Source organism: Filicampus tigris, chromosome 22, assembly GCF_054856515.1.
Source record: "Filicampus tigris isolate MCC_2025a chromosome 22, RoL_Ftig_1.0, whole genome shotgun sequence".
Classification (NCBI taxonomy): domain Eukaryota; kingdom Metazoa; phylum Chordata; class Actinopteri; order Syngnathiformes; family Syngnathidae; genus Filicampus; species Filicampus tigris.
The window spans coordinates 2,260,693-2,286,683 of NC_141238.1; the positions used below are offsets into that span (position 1 = coordinate 2,260,693).

General features: G+C 46.7%; 4 protein-coding genes across 7 annotated transcripts; all 4 read right to left on the minus strand.

Annotated features, from left to right (window-relative positions):
* Nucleotides 1-179: 179 nt before the first annotated feature.
* Nucleotides 180-5,755, minus strand: tcp11l2 (t-complex 11, testis-specific-like 2). Its single transcript, XM_086023082.1, has 10 exons — nt 5,643-5,755; nt 3,910-4,085; nt 3,676-3,808; nt 2,811-2,931; nt 2,487-2,710; nt 2,288-2,424; nt 2,033-2,205; nt 1,735-1,916; nt 1,468-1,640; nt 180-1,392 (listed from the first exon to the last, which is right to left on the minus strand). The coding sequence occupies exons 2-10, from the start codon at nt 4,076-4,078 to the stop codon at nt 1,124-1,126; spliced, it is 1,581 nt and encodes a 526-aa protein (XP_085879208.1). The 5' UTR covers nt 4,079-4,085; nt 5,643-5,755; the 3' UTR covers nt 180-1,123.
* Nucleotides 5,756-6,043: 288 nt separating this feature from the next.
* Nucleotides 6,044-13,437, minus strand: scyl2 (SCY1 like pseudokinase 2). Of its 2 annotated transcripts, XM_086022844.1 has the most exons (18): nt 13,258-13,437; nt 12,227-12,423; nt 11,994-12,151; nt 11,185-11,329; nt 10,962-11,111; nt 10,598-10,819; nt 10,416-10,532; nt 10,202-10,327; nt 9,934-10,110; nt 9,624-9,746; nt 9,197-9,310; nt 8,987-9,119; nt 8,782-8,900; nt 8,355-8,455; nt 8,208-8,274; nt 8,048-8,125; nt 7,850-7,972; nt 6,044-7,699 (listed from the first exon to the last, which is right to left on the minus strand). In XM_086022844.1, exons 2-18 carry the CDS (start codon nt 12,401-12,403, stop codon nt 7,136-7,138), a joined length of 2,694 nt encoding a protein of 897 aa, XP_085878970.1. In that variant the 5' UTR covers nt 12,404-12,423; nt 13,258-13,437; the 3' UTR covers nt 6,044-7,135. The 2 variants fall into 2 exon arrangements, with proteins under 2 accessions (XP_085878970.1, XP_085878969.1); XM_086022843.1 differs by lacking the exon at nt 13,258-13,437 and having other exon boundaries at nt 12,227-12,438.
* Nucleotides 13,438-13,675: 238 nt separating this feature from the next.
* depdc4 (DEP domain containing 4) lies at nt 13,676-17,117 on the minus strand. Of its 2 annotated transcripts, none has more exons than XM_086022512.1 (9): nt 17,013-17,117; nt 15,830-16,220; nt 15,618-15,751; nt 15,363-15,552; nt 15,072-15,298; nt 14,665-14,807; nt 14,471-14,596; nt 14,321-14,399; nt 13,676-14,239 (listed from the first exon to the last, which is right to left on the minus strand). In XM_086022512.1, the coding sequence occupies exons 2-9, from the start codon at nt 16,063-16,065 to the stop codon at nt 14,043-14,045; spliced, it is 1,332 nt and encodes a 443-aa protein (XP_085878638.1). In that variant the 5' UTR covers nt 16,066-16,220; nt 17,013-17,117; the 3' UTR covers nt 13,676-14,042. The 2 variants fall into 2 exon arrangements, with proteins under 2 accessions (XP_085878638.1, XP_085878636.1); XM_086022510.1 differs by lacking the exon at nt 17,013-17,117 and adding an exon at nt 16,700-17,002.
* A 582-nt stretch (nt 17,118-17,699) lies between these two features.
* On the minus strand, nt 17,700-25,912 carry LOC147126437 (fibroblast growth factor 6-like). 2 transcript variants are annotated; one of them, XM_086022333.1, is made up of 5 exons: nt 25,429-25,912; nt 24,514-24,612; nt 20,186-20,746; nt 20,006-20,109; nt 17,700-19,536 (listed from the first exon to the last, which is right to left on the minus strand). In XM_086022333.1, exons 3-5 carry the CDS (start codon nt 20,454-20,456, stop codon nt 19,360-19,362), a joined length of 552 nt encoding a protein of 183 aa, XP_085878459.1. In that variant the 5' UTR covers nt 20,457-20,746; nt 24,514-24,612; nt 25,429-25,912; the 3' UTR covers nt 17,700-19,359. The 2 variants fall into 2 exon arrangements, with proteins under 2 accessions (XP_085878459.1, XP_085878460.1); XM_086022334.1 differs by lacking the exons at nt 24,514-24,612; nt 25,429-25,912 and having other exon boundaries at nt 20,186-20,793.
* Between the last annotated feature and the right edge of the window lie 79 nt (nt 25,913-25,991).

Sequence of the window (25,991 nt, forward strand, 5' to 3'; positions counted from 1 at the left end):
CAACGGATGACAATTGAACGTGCTGATGCTGCCTAGATACAGGTACAGTATGAGGTAATATGTTGATCTCACGGTTGCATTTATGCAAATGTGAATTGCCCTAAATATGGATTTTTAACTAGTTATTGCAAATTTTTTTTTATTAATATACCCAACACATTATTTCACGCTTGCACCAATTTCGTTTTTTTATTTTTTATTATTATATTAAGTGTTGTACAGATGAAAACAGCACATTTTTTAAATGTAAACTTCAGTTAAGGTAAATAATTGCTTTTTTGTTCTGTGCATCTTTGGATCCACACTGGACGCAGAATCTCTCTGGGGCGCTGCACCTTTGTGCGCGTGTGTCCACGCAGGTTCGATCAAGCCAATGCAGGAATTCGGTAACAAACTAGTAACTACAGTACCGAGCCATGTAACAAACATCACCAATCACACAGAACTAATAGAATAAATTGACATATAGCGCATACGTCTGGAAAATTGTCCCACGGTTACACAAGCAAAAACGCTCAACACAAAAATGCCCTCATGCATACAACACGTATACAAACAAAATCCCTAATGTTTTTTAGTAGCTTCTTTAAGAGGCTCAGAGGTTTGTGGCATGATTTATACATATAATAAAACTTTAAACAGTCATGATGTGTTATATATAAACCTTTGTTGCTACTCTTCTAAATATAGGAATCTGCTTTCAAAAGCTGGAGCCCCTCCATACATTTGCATGTAAAGAATCATAATGACATGGATTGTTCATTTCCTACAGATAATGTATGTCTCATTTCCTACAGATAATGTATGTTTGTTCATCTATCTATGCTGGCGACGTAGAGTGACCGACAGAAAAACTAAACGCTCTTCCATTAGATCGCAGAAAAACATTTAACCAGTTGCTATTCATATAACAGAATATTCACTTTGTCTTCTTAAACCAAACAGGCCCATTCTTATTATATACGTACATTTTGTAACAGCTGACGCTTGATGAGACTTTTCCAATGTAAAATATGTGCCTTGGCTATATAAATGTTGGGAAACATTGTGCTGTATTCAACGCTTCACTTCATTGCCGGCAGAGCCAGCTCAATGGTGGAAGAACAAAATGGACATCACGGGTTCATTCCGAGGTGACGGCGTCCTGAGGAGTGGAAGACGACGACGGCGGCGACGACGGCGGCGGGCTGTTGGTGAACATCAACTTCCTGATGATGTCGGCGTAGAAAGATCCATACACGGCCTTGTTGTAGTTGACCAGGGCGAGGAACTTGGTCGCCATTGAGATCAACTCGGAGCGGATGGCGGTGAGGCCGGCGGGCGTTTGCTCCAGTCTGGCTTGAGGTTTGGGATCGCAGATGAGTGTTGTGAAGTAGTGCTGCACGCGGTCCTCTGCGGACGGCACGGGGGGGAGAAATTAGGACATGATTCCGGCCAGGGAGACCGGAAGACGCATCTGGAACGTACCAACTAGAGTGCGGATGGGGTTGTCCTTGTGTGCGATGCCGCAGATCTGGCCCGTGAGAGTGGCTTGCAGCGCGGGGCTCAGTGTGACGTAACCCCTCTCGGCTAGAGACTTGTTCAGCTCGCTGCAGATCTGAGCACTAACGGCCACTAGCGCCTCCTGCAGGCTAAAAGCCCTGAAAAGCGCACACCGTAACAACAAGATAAAGTGAGACCGTTTGACACCGGAGCGTTGTGGCTTCAAAATTTGAAGCGTACGCATGTACTCACGGGTTGTGCGTGTGGTCCAGCAGCACGGCGGTCATCCTTTTGAGGCGCTCGGAGAGGGCAGCCACGCCCTGGACCGGCCCGCCGACCGTGCTGTGGACTATGAGTAAAACCTCGTTGACCGCCTGCCAGCGCCCAAGCTGCGCCTGCACCTCCCGCAGACGCCCCTCGTCCGTCATCAACGTCTAAACACGCCACAAAAGAACGAAAAAAAAAAAAAACCATTTACACATGTTCTTCTGCAATGATTTTGGTGTGTCTTAGTGCCGCTTCTCTTCTCCTCCCTGAATTGTGGGCTCACCTCTGGGAGTGGGTACTTGGTGTAGTCCCACATGAGGATGTGTAGGAAGGCCGCATTGAGGACTTGGAAGGGTCCAGGTAAACACGACTGTCCTTTTCCCCGATTGCCCGGCATGGTGGACAGTAGCTCCTCAAAAGTCATTTTGATCCAAGCGGTGGTGTTGTTCAAAGCACCTGAGAAGACCCCACCACACAGAAGACATCAAACAGGGACGTCCCCCCCCGCCGTGAAATGTCGTATTCGCACTCCACTCACCGGGCGTCTTGTCCAGAATGCTCTGGAACGTGGCCCTCTCGTATTCCACGCTCTGCTTCTGCATGACGGGCCGCAGGTTGTCGATGGTCAGGTTCACAAAGTCTGCCTTCATCAGGTCCAGCACGCGGAAGATCTCCCTAGTGGACAAGGCGTTCACGTTCAACATGGATTCTCTGGAGAGGCACACAAAGTCTTTTACCTGAAGAGCGTCACAATGTTGTCCGTGCTCTCCCTCAGCTTCTTGATCTCTTCGTCACGGACGGGCGCGCACAGCTTGCCCATGGCGCCGATGACGTACGAAGCCAGGCCCGCGATGTCCACGGCGTCGTTGTCCACCTGCTGCCTGATCAGGTCCATGTCCAGCACCTCCAGGATTTGCGTCCGCATGCGGTTGGCGCCAGGGTTGAGGAAGGACAGCAAAATCTATCGGAAAAAAGGGCCACCTCAAATCAGGGTTTTTTTTTGGGGGGGGGGGGGGGGGTGTTTTTGCAAAATAACAAGAAGGTGACTTTCAATTTTATACCTCTCGGATTTCCTCCAGCAGTTTGATGGCTTGCTGGTACTCGGGCGGGTCGTCGTTCAACTCCGACTCTAGGATGTCCCAGAAGGCCTTGTGGACGTTGTCGCGGACCATCTTCCATAAACTGGAAACACAGCAAGTGAACGTTTGACTTAGACGTTGATGTGTGTGTGTGTGTGTTTTTTTATTTTATTTACTCAATTCCCAGAGTGCTGTGTGCAAAGACCCTTAGCAAGAATTTGACGTCGGCCTGTATGAGAATGAAAAGCCTAGAATAATATAATAGCTGTGCTTGTACAGACATGAGCTAAATCTGTTAGCTCAATGTTTCCTAACCGATTGTTTTTAATGAGAACAATCTCACAACACACTACCAAACACAAACGTCCCAAAATGTATGTTGTAATAATAATGACCTCGTCTCAATTTAGTCACAAAGTGACTTTGTCAGTGTGAAATCTGGGTGTGTTTACCTAAGCTATGATTCTATTGTATATGTGGCAACAGGTGGCTACACAGGTTTATCATACCTTTCACATTGCTTTGCCTGTCACTACATGTCGCGAGCATATACATGAACAAAGGTTCATTATTTGTCAAAAATAAATAATGCTTTTCTGACCAATTACGTGAAACTTGGCACTGCGGTTGGGAACGATTGCTTCAGTTTACTGCACAACATTTGAACGTTTTTTTTTTCAAAGCTATGTTTATACAATTTGTTTCAACAACTTGCCAGGGAAGAGCAGGCAAGCCCCAGACTTGTTCCACGATGGTATGCAAATATTTGTGCGTGGCGTTAACGCGAATTAGAGTCAACACCGGCGCGGGGCAAATGCAGACGGTGACAGTTTTCTAAGATAATTACCTGTCCTCGGGCAAGGTGTGCGGCTGCAGGTGGAAGTCGCGGTTGACGACTATCTCGTGGAATAAGGTGAGGTTGGAGAGGTCTCTGGCGGAGCCCATGACCTCGTCCAGGGTGAGCGTCTTGGGAGGGCTCGCTGGTAGGGAAACGACAGAAATGATTTCACGTCGTTATCTCCAATCCCAATTTGACAGTTAAAAAAAAGAAATCTGTCCTTAAACACTTCGAGGCACTCACAGGAGGGCGAGCAGTGTTTGCTGGAGCCGTCGCTGGTGAAGCTCTCACGCGAGCAGTCGGTGTCGCTGGCCGACGCGGTGCTGTCGCAGCGCCCCGACGACGACTCGCCGTCGCTGCCCTGCTCGTCGCCACTGGAGGTGGAGGACGGACGCTCGTTGTTCAGGGGCATCTTCAAACTGCCAGGCAGAGCGTCGACTTGCATTACAAACCCCAAGTTGGGCTTGAGAACCCTCATCTGAAACCCTAACCCTTGTTTGAGTCTTTCAACTGCATGACCACCAATTTCTGCGAGGCCAATCACCATGGAAACGGTTGCTACATGCTGCAAGCCACAGTCAAAAACAAAACAACAACTCCTTTAACAGCAGCTCATTTTCAATGGGAACGAGATCAAGTGTCTCCGTGGCAACGCAGGAAAGCAGAAGGCTCCTCAACTGCAGGATCGAGTTACATTTTGTTTGTTTTTGAGTAAAAGTGTCACAAAAAATGTTCCCTAGAGGCAGCAAGCGGCAAAATGGATGACATAAGAGGAACCCCACCGGCTGTTTAGTCAGAGCTACGGTTATCCGGATCATCTGGAAAAGCGTGTTCTTTAATGAAGTCTTAATTAAATGTGCATCCTGTTATCACGTACTATTTCATTTATTTATTTTATTTATTTTAGAATGACATTTCCACAATTAGGCAGGTGTCTAATATTATCGAAGGCCCTCCGGAGTGCTCGTACTGCTATCTGGAGCTAAAAATGAATGCCCACTCCCACTTTGGTTTAAAGATAGCACTTGTAAAGGGGGGGTGGTTGCTCATGTGTGTGTAAATATGTGTGTGTCCCTGCTGTGTCGTTCATTAACATCATCTGCACGAGCAGATAGCTAGGTCACATAAAAAAGCAGCAGGCTAATTTCCGCGGATTATCCAGAGAGAATCCGGACTAGGGATTATTTCTGGCGTCTGCCCTTCCTTCTCAACAAGTCAAGTATCAAAACGGTGACATTTGTCCCTTTTTGACACCATTTAGAGTCCTGTTTATACTTCATACATGTTTACTTGCAGTCTGCGAGGGAAATTATGACATAAAATCTCTACAATAAAGCAGAAATAAATGGATTTTGGACCAATTTCATGATCTTAAGTGAAGAAAATATGGTAAAGGCTCAACTTTGCATCGATTTTGTGATTGTGTACTGCAAAGTGTCGGAACAAAGAGGTCCAGATTGCTGCAGCATAACGTAAACAAATAGGTGGATAGAGGAGGCGGGGCTTAATGAAACGGACACTCCCCATTGGCTAACGCCGCCCGTCTATCATCCCTACATGGAAACTGTTTGGTTCCGAGCACAGCACGTGGACCAAAAAAATATCCACACACGCGTGAGAACAGTGTACACGTGATCTGGACTCAGGACCCAAACAAGAACAAACGGCAATAAAGTATTTTCAAACAATCATTCAAAACAACGAACATTTACTCATAAAGCCATTAGCACACTTTTATGGTTGTTTTAATGTTTTTTTTGTAGTCACAGTACAGTTATGTTCACTTTAATGCGCTATTTTACGCGTAACAAACACAATTGATTTATCATCTTTGGGTGGTTTTGAGGAAAATAAACAAGCTGCGATTCTAGCAGGGATTTTATGAAGTGAGCAAAACTCGCATTCGAGCAAGATGACAAACGAACGCTTCGAGACGGTTAAAAAAATAATAAAGAACATTAGAAGTGTGTCTTTACCTTATCTCCCGAAATGGAGACTGGTAAGAAATAGTTGCTTTGCGAAGCGAAGTTTGGTCGTTTCCTGTGTTGCGAGCTTGACGGTTTAAAGGTCCTTCGATACCTCGGAGGAGCTCCAGGACACACGGGCGAAACCATTTGTGACATGCGGGGGGGATATTTAAGAACACGCGCACAAAAAGAACGTCAGAGTGCCATATATCACATAACATGCTAGCAGTATTAATGTAGCGACGCCAATTGCTGTAAATATAGACGATGAGCCACACATTTTGATCGGAGTTGAATATAAACGTGACAGGACTACGGTGTCACCCCTGGGTGAAATGGTATGCTCTCCTTGGCTTCATGTAGGAGGTCTTTGTTTACGGATGTTACTTCACTAAGAAATAAAATGACAATTCTCGTCATTGAAGCAGACTTTATTAGACATTCACGTATTCCATTTTCGTATGTAAACGAGTGAGACGTTGGGATTGTCATTATGTTACGTGTAAATTGCAAATTGCAGTAGAGCGACGTTTATTTTCTCCTTCACAAAAATAAATACACACTCTTAACGATTGTATATTTTCCTTTATATGTACACATGTTCATTGAACCACCTAAGATCATCATGAAATCACAGATAACACACAAATGCCAGCAGTAGTGTATGGGAGATGCACAGTTGGAATAACCAGAAGCTTTCAGAAGCGGCCTCCAGCGGAAACACAAACTGACAACTGTGCACTTTTAATTTAATATCTAAGAGTATCTAATGAGCTGGGTGGATTCAGAGGCCAGTGCAGTATAAACCATCAGAAAGAATCATTACTATTGCACAAGCTTCATCACCTAAGGCCTCTCAAACTTTCTCTCACACACAATTAAAACTGCAAAGGACCTCTCCGTGCCATCCAGTTAAAAACTTTTTGAAAAAGTGCTATAATCTAAATATATAGTAACTTTTTTTTACCCTTTAAAATTCATCATAGGAATGGTACAGTTCATGTCTAAAACAGGAATCATTCGAAGAGACAAAAGGTAAGCTCATTGGTCAAACAGAGAGAGAGAGAAAAAAAGACAATCAATACAAGCTGAACCCTGTAAGGCACAAGAGCCTAAAATGTACCTTGTTAGCATTAGCATCCAGCTACAAGTGATACTCCAGTCATACTTCATTTAATGGAAGTGAAATGTAAATCTGTGTGTATTGGGTTACTGCTGCTGCAGACTGTTTGCCATGGAGCCGGCCTGCGAAAAGGCCAAACTTCCCGGATGCTACACGTCCAGCTACCTCCCTCCCGGATGTCCTCAAAAAGCCTAAATAAGGTAACTCCGATTCAAGAACATCAAGTAGAAAAGAGTAAGAAACCCACAGCTTTGTAGAAGACAGCATACAAGAAGTAACACGTTGTCCTTCAAATACAAATGAGGTGCAGAATGTGAGCGCGATCAAAAATAGACACGGCAAAATTGGAATTCTTTTTCCAACTTCACATTGGATCTTTTCAGCCAAACAAGTCTTTCAGGTCGCTATTGGCGGACGTGCTGTGCTTCAGTCCGCTTTGGTTGGCGCCGGCAGTCGTTTGAGAGAAGTTCTGCGGGCTGAAAAAGGGGTTCGCTTGCATCCCGAATCCCGCCGCCGGAGCCCCCGGCAAGGCGGGCTGAGCGTTCTGCGCCGGAGCGAACTGGCCCAGCCAAGGGGTGCCGCCTGCGGGCGCCATTTGGTTGAGGGAGACTTTGGGCTTGTTGGCTGTGAAAAGGTTGTCCAGCGCCGACATGTTCATCTGGCCGTGGTTCTGAGCCAGGGCGCCAAAGTTGGGGGTGCTGGCGGCGGAGGCCATGCCGCCGTAGACTGCGGGACCCGGCGGCCGCATGCTCATCCCCATGCCTCCCGACGGAAAGCCCATGGTCGGGTTGAATCCGTTAGACACCGGGGCGCCCATGGAGGAGGAGGGGAAGGCGGACATGGCTGGGGAGGCCTGCGGCATGGGCGCTCGTGGCGCGTTGCTCAAAGACATACTGTTCAGGGACGCCATGTTGGTGAGCAGGCTGCTGGTCAGATCTTTCGCCTGCAATAAAAACAGACAAGAATGAAAGACATACAGTTCTGTGCTCTTTCTGGGCCACTCCAAGACGCCACCAAAGTTCTGTTTTGATAGGAAAATAGTACTATCATTGGTGTCAAGGAAGTATGTTGAAGTGATGGATTGTGAAAATACCTTCGAGTTGGCCGAGGCGGCCGGTTTGATGCTCTGCGGCGCCAGTGGCTGCTGACTCCTCAGTTTGGCTGCCTGCTCCTGCTCCTTAGCCAGTCGCTGCTTCTCCTCCAGAGTCAGTGACATCTGAAGGCGGCATCGAAAAGTCGTTGATGACAAGATCTTCATTTATAAAGAAAAAAAAAAAAAAGGTCTTCTTACTCTATTAGGCTGCGGGGCCGCTGCCAAGGATCCGTTCTCCTTCCCGTTCACCCCCGTGCTGCCGAAGATGTCATCAATCTGAAAGAACGCAAACATGCTTTCAATGTAACAATCAAATCAGTCAGTTACATTTCTTGCTCTTGACCGGAAATAACCTCACCTGGTGCGACGACGGCGGGTTCTTGGCGTCCTCCGATGGCTTCTCTGTGCCGGAGATGTTCAAACTCCTGACGGGGAGACGACGGCAAGCAATTATAGAGACAGAAGGGACGCTTCTTGTGTCGTCTGCGCTTCAAATGGAAATCACCTCTGCTGCTCCTGCATGATGTGCAGCTGCTCCAGCTTGGTCTTGTGCTCGGCCTCCATGCGGCTCAGCATCTCTCGGATGACCACCATGAACGAGTTGAACTGGAACACATGAGAACGTTCCGTTAGGGAAAAAAAACAACAACAAACATTTAATGCCCTTTTTAATGCTACTTCAATTTAATGCTCACGCCCTACCACAAAAACACACATGCACGCACACATGCATATGGCAGTCAGGTGATAACGTTTTTTAATCATAATTATTTGCAAGATTTCCATAATTAACACACAATTAATCGCAAATTAATTGCACAATTGATATCAGTTCTAAGTTAACAATACAAATATTTGATTTCAAGTATTTTATCCCCTTGTTAATTCACAAACTGCTTTTAATGGCATGCGGAAACCCTAAAAAAAAGGACCTGATTGAGATTGAGGTTGCTGTCGATGCTGAGCGACACCAAGTGCGGCAGTGACTTGGTGGCCAGGTTCTCCTTGGGGATGCCCAGCTTCTTGTGACTGAAGGTGCACTTGTAGATCCCTAAAGAGGTGACGTGTAAGGTGGTGCTCGAATAGATTAAAAAAAAATAAAAAATCAAATCAGGAAGACAAGGAGTAGAAGGTCACCCAGGATGCCCATGAGCACCGCCGGTTCTCTGGAGGGGATCTGCTGCAGGAAGGGCAGGATCTCGTCAATGACAAACCACTTGTCCATGTATTCCAGGATCTTCCCGAGACACACCAGCGAGTTGACGCGCACCTACGCAGCCACGGGAAGCGAAAACGTCACCATGTGCTTGCGTGTGCGTGTTGTCCGAGAGGCGGAAAAAGACTCACGGCGAGCGAGGACGTCTGCAGGCAGGCGGATTTGATGCGAGGGATGAGGGAGTTCTTGATGGAGGGGTAGTCGATCAGGTTGGTGAACGTCGGGATGATGTTGAGGCACAGCTCCTGGGAGATGTCGCACAATATACGTCATGCGAAACAGCAACTTTGAATTTGTGACTTACTGTTTAACTTTTTTTTCCCCCTCATAATATTCTGACTCTAATCTAAAATGTTTTTTCCCCCCTCACAATGTTTACATTTTACTCCTGCAAAATGACATTTATTTCTCGCAATATAATTAAAAAAAAAAAGTGGAGTTGTTTTCAAAAAGGTGACTTTTTCTTCAGATATTTCTTACTCAAATGTTAATTTTTGCTTTTCTTTCGCAATATTCCAACTCAACAATATTATGAAACCAAACACACAAAATGGCCACCTGGATTTGCACAGAGGGGGCTTCCAGGGCTCTGTAAACCATCGGCAGCACGCTGTTCTTGATGTCCTCTGCCGGTGTTTTGGTCAAGAGCAGGTCCATTTTTTGCAGAAAGATCAGCAGAATCTGCATGGGGACACAGGCGGGAGTTACAAAACCACTTCCTGCTCAAGAAGGTCAAGCACCGGCTGACCACCTACCATGTTACTAGCCTTAAGAAGCATGGGAGGAAGTAAAAGGACGTGTGATAAAGTGACAAAGCGCATGTTTGCTTACATGTTTGGCTTTTTGCGGAGTGTATGTTGGCGTCTACCTGGATGGGCTCCTGCTGCTTGAAGACGGGCGCGAGGTCGGGCAGGATGAGGCGGACGTACTCGTCCTTGGTGCACTCCTCGGCGATGAGCAGCACGTTGGGCAGCACGAAGGGCACCATGTCCGGGTTGACGAACTCCGAGGTGAGAGACGGAAGGATGCGGTAGACCACCACTCTCTGATCGAGACAAAGTAAAAAAAAAAAAAATTGAAAAAACTGTATTTCCTTTTGGTTTTGATTCTCATTACCCCCATAAATCCGACTTTACCTTGGGGAGTTTTGGCAGGACTTTGGGGAGGCCCTTGTAGAACTGCGACTTCTGCAGATTATCCCTCTGGAAGAGCGAGTCAAAATACTGCAGTGTCACCGCGCCCACGTCGTCGAAAAATGGAATCTGTTTTGGGTTTTTTTTTTTCAGACGAGAGAAATCCATCAGACGCATGGAAGACGAGGATGAAGCGATATCACGAGCAGACGCCAACCTTGGTCATCTGGTCGGCGTCGGGGCGCACGTTGGGCGTGACGCTGAGCAGCATTTTCACATGGTCGCGCACCTCCTCGGGGAGCTTCTTCAACAGCGCCGGACTTATGTTGGTGAGCTGCAATGCGCCAAAAAACGGCCGTTAGAAAAGTCAACCGCGCGTCGTCGGCCCTCGGCGCCCACCTGGTCGAGTTGCCGGCTGAAGCTCTTGAAGATGTCGTGCTTGTTGACGGCGAAGACGGGCTTGCCCTCGTTGAAGACGGCGTGCGCCACCACGCCCAGCGAGTACATGTCGGAGGCCGTGTCGCAGCTGACCGACAAGATGTACTCGGGCGCCAGGTACTCGGGGTTGGGCAGGCACAGTGGCGGCAGGTTGGGCTCCCATTCCTTACACGAGTATTTGGGCTGCGAGTAAAGTTGACAAAACGGCGGATGGGAAATGGACTTCTTTTAAAATCACACAACCAAGTACATATTTTGTTATTAGTTCCCAGAAATGCACCGTTTAGTCCATTTTGAGATTCGTTTTTTTAAATGGATCACTCACGTCGGTGTCTGACGGATTGCTGGATGAAATACTGAAATCAAAGCCCATAATCTTCCACGATCCACTCTTATTGAGAATAATGTTCTCCGGACACAAGTTGCCATGGACCATCTTCACTCCGCTGTGCAGGAAGGACAAACCCTCCGAGATCTAAAATGACATGACAAAGGAGAATGAAACGTCTGATATTGAATCTGAGTGTTTGGGGTTCTTTCCTTTTTACCTGCAGCAGGCCGTACTTGGTCTCCACGTCGTACAGCTTGTACTCCTTGATGTCGTTGGGCACGGGGCTGGGCAGGTTGTCCCAGTGGCCCAGCACGTTGGACAGACTGGCGAAGACCGGCTCCGTGCAGAAGGCCAGACAATCTCTGGAAAAAATGCATCAAAAAACATTGACGCATCTTCCAATCTGTGACATCTTTTTCTACCCATTGTGGGGTCAAAATGAGAATAAGAACCTGAAGGAAGTTACTTGATGGAATTCAAAAAGTTAAAAAAAACAAAAAAAAACAACACGATCCGCCGTGTTTGGAAAACCAGTTTGAATATTTGCAAACACCCAGGAATGATGAGACGAGGACAGGGGGAGAAGATGTTTTCTTTTGGGCCATTAAAATATATTTTAATTTTGTTATCTTAAGCCACTTTTACAATAGCAATAAAAATTCCCATGTGCTTGCTCAATATTGTGTTTTTAGGTGTCTTCTGAAAATGTTCAAGCTGTAAGATTTCATTTAATTTCGGTCAACTTTTTTTTTAATCCAGTACAGTAAATTTCTTAACCACGGTTCGGTTTTAAAAACATTTGCATTTAGGCGGGCTTGAAAACCTTCAATACAAACGTAACATTATGAGTACATAACCTGTGAAAGAAAATAAGACCACTCTGGCCCCATCTACTACATCTAAATTTGAAGAAACAATCCCCCGTGTGTCTCTGCAAATAAACCAAAGTGCAAGTAGTTTTTTTTTTATGGAGACCCTGCATGTTTCTCCCACCCCGTGTGAACATGTGAGGAGTGTACTACTCACCGCGACTCCTCCAGAGGATGCTGAACGGTCAGCAGACGGGGGTGTCGAAGTCGGGTCAGCTGTTGCACCCCTCGCTTCAGGGAGTCCACAATTTGGTCCTTGTCAAACTTCTGGTACTTGTCAATCATCTTCTTATCAAAAACAAACACGGCCACTTCCTGGAAATGACAGAACGCACGCTGTGAGCATTTCTGTCACTACAAATGCGTGGTGGGTGGTATAATCCGACGTACCTGCTTGGTGGACTTCTTGGTGCCATTGTAGATCCTCCAGCACATGCCGGGACCGCCGCTGGCGATGTGTCGGCCCACCTCGAACTCCCGCGTGACGGGGTTGCCCATGACGGCGCTGGTGACGTCGGCCGTCACTTTGGTGACTGTGCTTTTCAGCTTGTTCAGCATGGACTCCATATCGAGGCCGGAGTGGGCAGCTGGAAGGAAGCCCGGTTAGGATCTCATGAGAGGTAAGACGTTCATTTTTTTCATTTAGATTAATCATCATTGAAAGAAATGTCTCTCAGCCACGTCTCGCCAAATGAGGCCTTCAAAACACTTGAAAGGGAAGTTGATGCCAGGTTACACAACGGGAAGTCTGATAAAAGAGCACAGTTGAATAAATTTTGATGTCACTGTGCTGGACTTGGGCTAAATTAGGCTTTTTTGATGTAGACATGAAACGAAAACTGAGTCTGTGTACACTATTGTTCTGCTGCAATCACTCGGAAATCTAATGAGAAATCCATTTGTATGCATGCCAGAAACATTTTCAGTGTTCTTCAATTGATTATGATCACATTTTCCGGTCTCACTGTCAACAACTGAGCATTTTAATACACAATCCGTGAATTATTTACATCCTGTTTTCTCAGCAGGATGCTGGCAACGATTATTTCCACTTCAATACGCCTTCCTGCAGTTTGGAATGTCAGTATGAATATCATTTGACATGAATTTAATATATTTTTAAAAGAACAATCACACTGAAGTGGCATTATTGATGACGAGCTAGTGGTGGCTCAGACAGGTACCCCAACTAGCTTATCGCGACATCTTGATTTGATTGAACATCGGCTGCTCGCTGACATTTGAACAGTCAGTGACGTTAAAGCGCACTACCTTTAAGCATTTCTATTTAATACTCGAGGAATGATTCACCGCGGCAGTCGTGAAGCGATGCCTAACTAGCTGACAATGCGCGGTAACACAGTACCGCCGTAACGATCAAGAGTCGCAAACTGCCATTTGGTCACATCGCGGTAACTTACACGAATAGCGTACAAAAATTCTCCAGGCGAGTCCTTTGAAAAAGCCCACTCCCCGAGGAGCGCTGTCACTGGCGTGCGTGACTCACAGTCCCCATGTTTTCAAGTAGCCTTCAGAAAGAGCTAGCATGCTAGGCTAGGACGACCGACAATGCTACTTCCGGGTTTGACGGACCTAAGTCGACGTCACGTTTTCAGGGCAGGTCACTATTTTGCAATCGCAAATCCTGTGCACTTCAATGCGGTCATGCGTGCTTTTACTACATTGAATCTCAATAACTAATAAGTCAGTGAAGAAGGTATAAAAAGTTACTGATCAGCAAGTCAATTTCATCTTTTCGCGGGTTTGGTCAACGTCACGTTGTTTTTTCAGGCTCACCATGTATATGAGCCAACATTTTATATATAATTAAAGGCCATAGAAGTGATCAGCAGTTTAATTAAAAATTAACATATTTCATAGCAAAACAAAAAGTAAAATCACAGCACAATCAAGAAAGTAGTAATAAACAAATAAATCATTTGAGTGGAATAAAGTGCATTCTAAAATGGTTCCAGTATACTCAAGTTGTGGGCCAATCTATCACTCTGAAAATTATGACATGACGCAAGTGCACACAGCATTAATTCATTATTTTCCGACAGATCGACTTGATTTAAATAGCTTATAAGACAACAGCGACAATAACAATCTCTTTAGAATTTGACAAACATCCAACAATAATCATGAAAAGGAGTCCAATCACAAAGCAGCAACTTCCATCAAGACAAATGCACTTGTGCTGTTTTCAGATGGTGCTGCACAGATGCTGGAGGAAGACCACGGAGTGATGCTTCTCAAACTGCTTGAGGCGCCTCCTCTTCTCCCTGTCGCTCACGGAAGATGAGGCCACGTGGAGGAGGAGGCGCTTGAGGCTCTCGTGCGTGGTGTCGTCGCGCCGCTTCCGGTATTCCTGCGGCGTTACCTGCTCGCAGAAGGCGACCGCTGCAGCCAGGGAACAAAAAGTTGGCATCAAGGGACGTACTGGTGTGCCTAATGAAGTGTCCCGTTACAACAAACGCTTACAAGTGATAGAGTCGACATCTTTGCCCTCCTGCATGGCGCTCAGTGTCTTGTGCACAGTTCTGATGAGGGATGTAGGAGTCTAAAAAAGGTGGGGGGAAAAAAATCACTTTTTAATATTACTTTTATAAACACATGCTAAACAGAAATTACCTTAAAGAGGTCTGAGTGGTTATCCATGAGAAACAGCGCCAAGGTCTCGCTCTGTGCTCGCGTCAGTTGGCTATCGTGGACGACGGCCTTGTGAAAAGCGTGGCAGACCACAGCGCGGTTGTCCGCCTGATAACAAAACACACCAGTGAGTGCTGGGATTGAGCCTCCGTATTTGCTTTTTCGTGGGAGGTTACTTGTTTTTGGAGGCGGCAGGCGTGAGGGGAGGCCGCCTCCGCCATGAAGGCCAAAAGACGCCGGAGCTCATCCCGCGCGCTTGTCTGCAGCAGGTGCAAGCACAGCTGTGAGGCTCGGATGGCGTGGTGCACCTTGGCGTCTTCTGCAAAGAAATCAATCGGAATGTCAACTTCAGGTTGTATTAGTTCAGAAAAAAAAAAGAACTTTATGGTGTTATAGGGGGAAAAAAAATCCTCTGCTCACAATAGAACACATTTGCACTGCCACAGCAACATTTGACTATTTTAACCAATCAGAACCAAAAAGGAAGTGTAAAAAAATGCATGTCTTTTTTTCTTTCATATATAACATTTGAATAATATTTTGTTGTTTTGTATGTTTTTGCCAGTGGTCAGTGCTTGTATACCCAGCAGCTTGAGAATAGCGACGTGCACGTCCAGGTAGCGTCCAGAGAGCAGCGGTGCCTTCTCCCGCCCGTCGTAGTGTTTGGCGATGGCGTCAAAGAGGAGCAGCTTTGCCCGTTCCGACGGCTCGGCGGCATCCTGTCGCCGGAGTTGCTCCCCGGCGGCCACGATCAGCTGGTCGGGGAGGAGTTCTAGGCAGTCTCCGGCGGCTGACAGCCACCTGTCCCACCTGAGGATGTGAGATCCGTACGTTGAAAGCACTTTCATGGAGAGGAAGTCTGAGAGGAACTCACTGGACGAAGTTGAGGACGTCTGGCAGCTCTCTCTCCAGGCACGTGTTGGGGATCACCAGGTCCTGCAGAGGAGCCCGCCCGGCTCGAACGGGATTTCTGGCGGGAGATGCCAGGATGCAGTCCAGCACGGGCAGCTCCACCGTCTGCAGCAGCTGAAGCAACGCTTGCTGCTTCCATACATCCTCCACCACTGTGAGGCCACAGCAGAGCCACTCAGTTCACTTCAAGAGAACAAAGGGACCCTCGGGAGCTGACCTGTCTGAGGCAGGAAGGAGGATGTGGTTGGAGGCGGGGATGGCCGCAGGTTGATGGACCTCAGGAGCCTCTCCACCTTCCTGTTAGGTGTTCCCACAGCGAGAGGATTGGCGATTGTATGCATGTTGTTCAACCTGCATAAAAAAATTAATTAAAAAAAAACTCATTTGAGCCGTTGAAAACATATTATAAACATTTCCTGTTAAGCCCACCCGGAGCACTTGTGTTTCTTCTTCTCCACTTCCTCTTCAGTATCGCTGTTGCGATCCTGCCCCTTGCGCTCCAGGAAGCGGTACAGACTTCCGCCGCCATCCTCAAATGTCGCCTCCTTGTCCCGGCGAAAGAGCTTGGCGCCCACCGGCTCAAAAACGCCGGCCTCCATCAGGGCCTGGCACAGTCGGGTGGCCGTGAGGCGCGACACCTCGCTACCACCGGCGGCGTTCTGCATCAGGTAGCTCAGCACGGCGTCCACCGCGTCAGAGCCTGTGAAGCTGTTACTGTGGACGTGCAGGTGCCTCCGGCGGTGGCGCACCTCTACCTGGGTGCGCAGGGCATGGATGATGTTGTGCCACAGTTGCGTGGCACCAAAAGGTCCAGAGATACCTGCCAACATAGAGATAGAGAGAGAGGGAGAGGGAGAGAGAGAGATACAGGGTGCAAATTGAGAGGTACAGGTGTAAATACAGATGATAATAGAAGGGTATAGTACATATTTCAATATGCATATTGATTCTACACAAAGTACAGTATAACATTATTGTACAATGCTAGGAAGTATTTGAGTTTTCAAAAAGGAGGAAGCACTTAATTTTTTTCCCATCATCTGACCTTGAAAAGAAAAAAAAACCTTATTGGGTCATCTTTTAATATTTGAGGCTGAACGCATGTCCATTAAATTCAATATAATGAGATTAAAAACATTTTTTCTGGGACACAATGTACAATAATCAAATACTAATACGCCACATTAATTTGACACTTGCCTTCATAGACAAGAATGCAACTCAGTTACGCGTGAAGTAAAATATCATGTAACTGTACAGATTATGTTCAAAGAATCAACTTTTCTTGCACAACCTTACCACGATAGTGCAAATTGTCTCGAAAACTTCGCGTTTGGCTATTAAGTCGCCGAAATCGCGGAGTCAAATCAACCGCCATTCTGCTCACACAACTGACGTCATTGCATTTCTTCTTCGTCGTCATCTTGTTCCTGGTCGAAGGTGGTCGACGTGTGCAAAGCACACTGCTGCCACTCTCGGGCAATACCACGCATTGCAACGTATTACATTTTTAAAGTACTGTACTGTACTTGCTGAAAAAAGTGGAATTCGTCCAACAGTGACGACATGCGTGCACAGAGCTGATAATAGGAGGAGGATGAAGATGACTCACTGAGGTGCGGTTGCGGTCCAAACACAGGTACCGGCTGCTTTTAACGCGCTCGCTGGTGTCCGCCTTCAGCATGATGACGCTGAGTTTGGTGGAGGTCTTCCCCAGTTGGAGCCAATCAGTGACGACGGGTAGGGCGCCGCGTAGCTGCCCTGCAAGAGGGCGAACGCCAGCGTCCAGGCCGACACGCTTCGGCGGCAGCACACCCCACATGTTGTTGGTGCTCTTTTTTTGTGAGTCACCTCATACAGGAAATGTGTTCAGGTAGCTAAATATACAAATGCATAATTTTAAGTATGATTTAATTTGTTGTGCAAAAAAAGAGATTCGACGCATCTAACAACACTTGCCCTGGTTAGCCACCAGATGAGATGGCGCAACTGATAATTTTAATTACAATGTAAAAAAAGTAAATAAAAATACTTTTTAGTTGCCATACAACGGTAACTTGTGTAGACATTCATTTTATAAGTTAATTATTGTTCATTTTATATTCAAAGATGTAAATGTTCATTACATTTTAGTGATACCCTTTGTAGTAGGATCACAATGAAAAAAAGTTATGTTAAAACTAACTTTGTTTTAGCTTTTTATGTATTGAATCCTTCGTATTGTTTTCCAAATAAAATTGAACGTGCATTGAAATGAGTCGTGGATGTGACTCGCGTGAATGGACACTGGGGGCAGCAGTGAGTTGTTCCAACATTTTTATTGTTATCTGAGTACGGTAATACATAGGACTGCTGTGCACAGCACATACGTACAAAAATAAAGAGTCCAACTCGCTTTGCTTTCCCGACAGTCAGTCAATGTTTTTTTTTTTTTTCTTGCAACAGTCAAACTAAGGCAGCAGGTGAAGCCGCTCATGCAAACAGTACAGTGAAAATTCTGCTGATGAGGTCAAATTTGGATTGGCAAAGCTTTACTCTTTTGGCTGCAGATACTTATTGGGGACATTTTTGAGTGTTTTTTTTGTACGCAGTCAATAAGTCACAAATAAGTTGCCAATGGACATAAGAGAACGGCTAGTGGTGAGTTAGAGGTGAACGCTGCAAGAAAACTCTCATTAGATGGGTATGGTGAATGCACTTACCCGTAAATGTTAAGCACGTGGAATACGAGGCCGAACTAATTGCAGGCTGTGCAGTAAACTGACACCCAAGTAGTTTGCCGCCTAAACAGGCTGCTGTGAAAATCAAATCAGGGAATAAATAGAAGGACAGCGCAGTTTGGCTCAGGACAAGTTTGTCGTCAATATAGCTAGTGTCATGCAATTACCGTCTGATCAACATATGATTAATATTCAGCCATCCATCTAGAGTCAGTAAACAAGTCAAGTTAATTCAGACTCAAGATTGTTGCCTAAATGGGCTGCTGTGTGAATTGAAAGAACAGAGCTGTATGCTGCAAGAGTTTAGCAGGACAAAAAAATGAATGAAAAAAATGAAAGTGGAGAAGGAGCTGCTGGCTACTACTGCAGTTCACGCACACGCAGACGCACTCACTGGGGAAAAGGCCAAGGGCAGGCACTCACTCACGCACGCACGCTCTCACCACCTCACTCACCAACACAAACATTGAGGCCAACTCTTGAAAGTTGTGTCTCCTTCTGTAAAAGCTCCTGAATTCATTTTTATAACTTTGCACAATTGACATTTTGTGTGTGCGTGTGTTTTTGTCACATGCAACAGAGGCTAACATGTGCGCTAACATTTTAGCAACATAGTGTATACAGTGGAACCCCCAAAGTCCTAACACCTCATAAAACGGTGTCCAGTGTGACTCATAATCAAATGATCAATAGCAGATGCTAACGAAATTAGCATGGTGCTAACAGCATCGTGACATAGCATGGAAATTAGCCCAATTTGGTTGTGTGACTACACGGGGCGAGTAGTCTAACTTTATTATTATTGTCAAAGTGTCAAAGATTGTATTGGACTTTGGAGGTCTCACTCTCTTCACATCTAATCTACATATTTATTGGGCTCCCCTTTGATTGTAAATGACATAATCCATCAAATTACAGCAAAGAACCAGAGATAGTCTCCCTCTTGTACCCCCACCCCCGCCTTCCTTGAAGCCTGCTACGGATCGTCATTCCTATTTTTTGCCTCACCCGGGTGTCTCTTACATGCAAGTTCAAGGGGGCCCCGAGTGGGAGCGCCAAGGCACCTTTTTAAAATCGTACAGCAAAAGTAGCGCATTTAAAGTCAGTCGCGAAGATAGCTCTTCAAATATACATATATTTCTATCATAACATAATCAACATTTGCGCAGTTCATTGGCGTCGACGCGGCGTTACCTGGAAGAAAAAAGAAACATCTGCGTGTGCAAATGCTGTCGTTAGTCACAACCGAGGGAGGAAATGCGTGCCGGTGGCGGCGGTGCTGGCCTTGCCGCCTCGCCGCGGCCGCCCGTGCCGGCCGAGGGCCACGAAGAAGCCCTTGTAAACAAAAGACTCGTAGGCGTTGTAGTTGTTGGCCAGCAGCGTCTCCCTGAACTTGCACTCATCGCCGAAGAACCTCTAGAACGACACACACAGGGTCTCAATCAACAGAACGTGATTTACAACTGTCCAAACACTTTTGAGCTCAACGTTAATGTCATGTTCTTGAAAGTTCTTATATGTCACCTCGAAGTCAGGGAATGAGGTCATCTTTGTATGTCTGCGGTGAGCATTAATTCCCCCGAAATAAAAACAAATAGGTGGAAACATTTGGACATGCCAGAATATTAATAACGACACCCGTATGTCGCCATTTTTGGCTCATCGCAGAGCGGGTATCTACGCGGACACCTAAATGTCCATCCTGTCACATTTTTGAAATGTTAAGTAAAGATTTATTTAGGGTGGGCCGTGGAGTACAATTTATTTTCAGTTTGTAATGTATTAAGTCATGCAAATAATAAATAATGATCACATGGGTTACGATAACAACACGTGTTTTTTCTTAGGAGTGCCAGCTAGCACACACACGCACGCACACACTTACCGCGGCGTAGAGTCTCCCCCTGCGGCTCATGGCCACAAACATCTGGCTCTTGACACCAAACAGGCTGACCACTCCTCGCTCCACGCTGGAGATCTCCATGAGACCTGAAGAAGAGCTCTGTTAGAATAGCCATCATCATCCTCATCTTGAGCGCAGGTGCAGCGGCGGCAATCAACTCACTGTGCGGGTCCTCAAGGTGCGCGCCGGCGATCCTGCCGTCGGGGAGCACCTGCAGGTGGAAGCCGATGCCCACGTTGCAGTAGAGGCGGCGCACCCGCTTGACGCCCCGCAGGTAGTCGCTCTGCCAGCGCCCGCCGGCGAGGCCCAAGTAGGAGCGCGAGAACAGCGTCTCCCAGCGCCTCTCCACCTCAGTGCCGTCGGCCCCGCTGCCGCTCGGGGCGACCGCCCCCCACACGCAAGTCCAGAGTACCAGCGCGGCCGGCAGCGTCATGCTGCGGAGGCGCCTTGGCGGACACCTGCCCTAGAAACGCAGATCGTCCTACTTCCTGTCGTCCTGTGACATCGCGGAGGCTGTCGGTGGGGCGGGGGAGGCGGCTCAAGGCGCCATGGCCCGAGATCCGAGCGGCGGGAGGGGGTGCGTCCGAGCATGGAGTGGCGCCGCCGGCGATGAGCATCTTTCGCTGCCTCGTTCGTGAGCAACGCCGGCCAGTGGAGGGACTCCGCAGCGCAGGCAAGCTTACTATCTCACCTTGGTCATCCCTCAACGGCGTGACATCACCTCTGCAGAACCCCACAAACACTGAGTCACGAGTGGGAGACGGCAGGAGGACAAGAAGGGATAAGGGGGGGGGGGGGGGGGAGCAAGAGTCCCGGACAGGCACTTGTGATGAGCACGATGGGGGTGCTGCACCTTCACACCCGGGCCAAGCAAGCACGCAATAAGAGAGGAACAGTTTCCACGTATGACTTTCAAAATAAAAGCAAACAAAAAAAAGACTTTGGAATATGGGAGGAACACCAAGTCCAAGTGCGAGGCTGAAGCCGAGATTCGAACCCCAGGCCGGGAGCGGCGAGGCGGGCGAGCTACACGCTAGGACAATGTGCTGCTCATTTTATTTGGCGGCTTCTTTGCAAATGCAAGTGAAGGAAATTGAACACTTTGGTCACTTGAAAGCAAATATGGAAATGCATGAAGCCGCAGTGGCCTGGTGAATAAATATATACCACATGAGGGGAAGAAAAATATGCCAGGAAGTCAAAGTGCGTCCTCAGCATTTTCACAATTTAAATGCCTAATCTGACACTAAATATTTTTACATCGGAGAGCACCTGAATCGTCTTTCCGTCTTCCTTTGGCGACATTTATGTGACACTGGAGAGCAGCATGAGGTGGTGGGCGGGGGGGGGGGTGGGGGGGGGGGGGGGGCGTGTGTTTGACATTCATTGGGGTTGAGCAATCGTAGAACGGAATGGCAGGACGGATACGGTGTCCATGCCACGGCCCAAATTGGGGATGGGGGTCACGTGGGCCTGCATGACTGCCTGATTTAGAGCGGAAGTTTGCGGCCACACTTCTTGATGAAAACATTTGTAACACATACACACACGTATGTTTGGTTGCATCCCATGGGGCATGGTGGGACGCTGGGGGATATTCCCAGCAGGTCATACGTTATACTGTCGCCACAGCAACCAAGTCAGAAACTCCTCAATGCTCCTGGATAGGGCTGAACGATTATGGAAAATAATCAAATTGCGATTATTTTCCCAAAAATTGTGATATGTGTCGCGATTTTTTCCCCAAGGTCCTTTTCTAATGTATTTTTCAACAATTATCTTTATTTTAACAAACTATCAGATCTGCTACGCACAGAATACCGATGAAAAGGCAAAATGAAGCCTTAATTAATGCCACCGAATGTCTGCATTTGCAAAAGAGAAGCCATATTGACAAATGAAAAGCGAATCGATGTCGAGTGGACACTCGACACAAATGAGCAACTTGGGGAGTGGCATCGTTCGGATGTCAAAAACACACACGCAAACGAGAGACGGCCATCTGAAGTTGACTGAGTCAGAGCATCCCGATTCCTTTTGACGGACAGTTAGGGTCAGCGGTCTTGCTTGCAATTATATCATTCATTTAGTGCACACACGCAGACAATCAACGAGCATTATGAAAGCGTAAGTGGAGCCAATGCAATGAGCGCCTGATTATGTCGGGCTTTAAGACGACATAGTTGCGCGGCAGCTGCAACTTCGCCGGAACGACATCAGAATGCTTGACATAGGCAGACAATCAAGTAAGAAGAAGAATTCAAGCTGCAGGCACAAATCCAATTTTCTAAACAGGGCAAATTCCTTTGAAAAGTAGAACACGAGCTTGTTTTGTTTGCATTATATATTCAGCAAATTGGATGACATGAGGAATTTCTACTCCAACTTTGCAGGTCGCATCTATGCGGCGGTCAAAAAAATAAACAAAACGCAATTTTGAGATGACTAAATTGTGAGCCCCGCCGCGGGTTGTGATTCCTGCAGAGTCATCTGATGTTTAATTCAGCAGCTAGGGAGGTTGGTGGGGGGGCGGATCTGACACTCATAAATAAATAAACTTTGGACGCAAGGGGATTTTTTTTCAGCCTCCACATACATCGAGGGTGCAACTGTGACGGGAGGAGCGATGTGGGTGTTTCCCGGTAACGAGACCTGCGCAACGGTGCATCCATCCAGACCTTGCAGATCGGGGCGTCCGTTGCCAAATCGGGAAGCAGCGCAGCTGACTCAGCGAGGCGGAGGTGACTTTTGCTATTCGTGACGCAGCGGTTGGGTGTCCTTGAATGCAACACGACTACTATACGACTGACCCGATGACTCTTGCTAAGGTCATCACAAGCTCACCCTGACACGGTTTGAGGTGACAAACTGCAAGAGAGCAATCAAAGCAAAACTATCCAATTCTTAGTCTCGGACTGCAGTGCTTCTTGGTACACTTACGCAATGGCGAGGTACCAAAAGGGCGGAGCTAAACAGTGCTGTGTGTCGACTGGTAAAGACCTAATGGTCACCAGCAGACAAACTTGCTTTCTTGTAATAAAAAGCTACGACACGAATTTAAGGTTGCTGAAGGGGCTTCCATGAAATCATGATTTACTTTACGACGGTGGGAAAAGGCAGAGATCACAGGAGGTGTCAGCTGCTGAGTCGTCAACCGATTCCGCCCCCTCCCGGGAACCCAACACCGGGCCGAGTCGGCTTGGGAGAATGCGAGGAATTTCGCTGGCACATTTGCCCCGACGCTCTTCAGGTTCTCAGCCTACAGGATGAAAAGAACGCGGTGGCGGATCAAGGCCGAGTGGGAATGGAGACTCGTGGAGGTGAGAGAGAAGAGAAGAGGGATGAGCTGTCACTCAGCCAACACAACAAAGATCAGAAAGTTTATTTCGGTCACGGTCTCTGCCGGATGAAATCCATACTTGACCCGGGAGTTAATCAGAGGTTTTGGCATGAGGCCCGTTTTGGAGAGCAACTAACAAATGATATTTAGGATCCAGGAGCCAGGAATCAGTGAAAAAGTCGAAAGACAATTTCAGGCAACCAGAAGCCCAAAGAAAGCTCTTTCTGGAAGAGGCACAACAACCACATGTGCATAAAATGTTGACCAGAAAGTTTAAAAGTTGTCTTTTTTAAGGCTGTTATTTCAGTCATACACAAGCCACAACCCCAAAAATGACTTACGACTCACTCCACCACTCGACTGCACTCTCTGGTGTCCAAGAGGCGTCAGGACACCTGAGAGGTTTGTGACTGCAATGCAGCACTGGGAATGCGGTTGAGGCAGATCGAAAGCCCTTCACCGCGAAACGACCGGAGGCATTTTGCAAACATGCCACACTTGCTCGAAACTGATTTTACTGAACGTAAAATAATGAAATAAATAACTGAATAAAAAAAAATAATAATAAAATAAAAATAATAAATTCAAATAAAATCAAATAAATAAAAAAAGCTCCTAACATCCAGGATGATAATAAGTCATTGTTAAAAGTAGCAAGACTCATGTCGTCGTCGTCCCCCCCCCCCCCCCCCCCCCAAATGCTAGCCAGAGTTAGCTAGGGGGTGCTGTTTCCGGCAACGCACTGCCTGGAAGATAAATGATCATGCGCTTTTGCTTGGGGACATTTCCTATTAGTTTGAGCAAAAACATAAATGGATTAAACTGTACTGTTATTAAATCAAGATGCAACATGTTGTGACATTGTAAACATATTTCCGTGTGATGTGACGCGGCAGCGCTATATGGCAGGATGCGATATTTTGGTCACGTCTGTCTGCAAGAAGCCCTGGAGAAGTTTGAGAAAAGAGCGCAACCACGGGGCAAAAAGTTGCGTGTCTGGGCCCAAACGCACAGCACGGACCGTCACGTCACACAATCAGACTGCAACCCACCCACTCGCATGCACCAAACGGGGAAAATGAGGGATTACTTCCACCTGCACCGGTGCGAGCCGGGCGGCCGCAGACGCGTCAGGCTGACGGGTACCTACCTCTCTGTGACAGGGCGGCCTGGAGCTTTGGTGGGGTGCTGCCACCGTCTGGCGCGGGCCGCTCGGTTGACACGTTGACCCGAGTCATCGCTACAAGCGCTGAAGCAAAGAAAAAAACAATCTCTTAGGTTTTGTTTTGTTGCTGGTCTCATGAGCTACTAGCGGGAAACGCACTACTCTACAGGACAGTCACATTACAATAAATGAATAAATAAATAAATTTAAAAATATATGTATTTATGTATATTATTTATTTCTTTTTAAACCAGGGAAGTCTATCTATTCTAAAGAGATACAAATACTACAGTTGAAGAATGGAACAAAGAGCGATCGTATTTCAATCGATAATATTTGACCTGTGACAAAGTAATCCGAGCAAATTAAACAGTTTTAGGTAGGATGGCTCTGTTTATCGCAACCAGCAACAGTCGTTTTCGTCTTTCACTTTTTTTTCTGGGCGTGAAATCCCCGATTTGTGATCATTTACAAGTCTGTACACTCCCTTTCCGCCTTTTCCTCTTCGATTTGTAGAACCAACACCATGCAACAAACATATTGTAAGCATTCTAAACGTCGTTATTGCATCGCTAAACAATAACATGTGGCGCAAATTGAAAAAACCTAATAAACAATAATAATAATAATAATAATTTTTAAAAAACGTGACCAGGTCGCGGCGCATGGCATGCAAAATGGAAGCGGACAGTGCATTCTGGGTGATGAAAACATGCGGCTTTTGCAGAAATGTTTGTTTTCCAAATTTTTCAAATCAGAGATGCAAATGCATCTCCTAAATTACTTTGTGGTGCTGATTTCGAATCTGCCGTCGTTTATTAGTAACCCCAGTTTTCAAAGTTATTAAAAAGTTAGTTTTTGGTCCATATTTTGGCATCGACAATCAAGCAGGTCACATACCTCAATCTCAGTTGTGGCCGACTCGATGGATCTTTGGTTGGAAGTGTTTCCATAACTTTCACGAAGTACTGTTACCCTAAAAGGTGGGAAAAAGTATGAGCCGTTGCAATTACAATGTGCTGAGGTCGGAATATTGGATGGGTGTTCTTTCTTCTTTCCTTTCCGGTAGACTGGGCACAACAAACGCATTACTGCCCTCCAAAGGTCAAGTGTCCAACACAAACCCAAAACCAGCACACATTCACATTTTTTGGGTCAACCAACTGTTTAAAAACCGCAAAACCACAATCCTCTTCAGCCTCTCCACTCGTGATTTGGAAGGATGTTTTGCGTTGACAGGTTATTCAATGGTCCCTGATAGTGTAGTGGTACACACGCCTGAGTTGTGTGCGGGCAGCGTGGGATCGATTCCCGCTCAGTGACAGTGTCTATGTGTGCCCTGCGACTGGCTGGCGACCAGTTCGGGGTGTAGTCTGCCTTCGCCCATTGACGGCTGGGATAGGCTCCAGCAACTCCCTGCGACCCTAACCTAGAATTGAACATCGCCGCTTTCCCTACACATC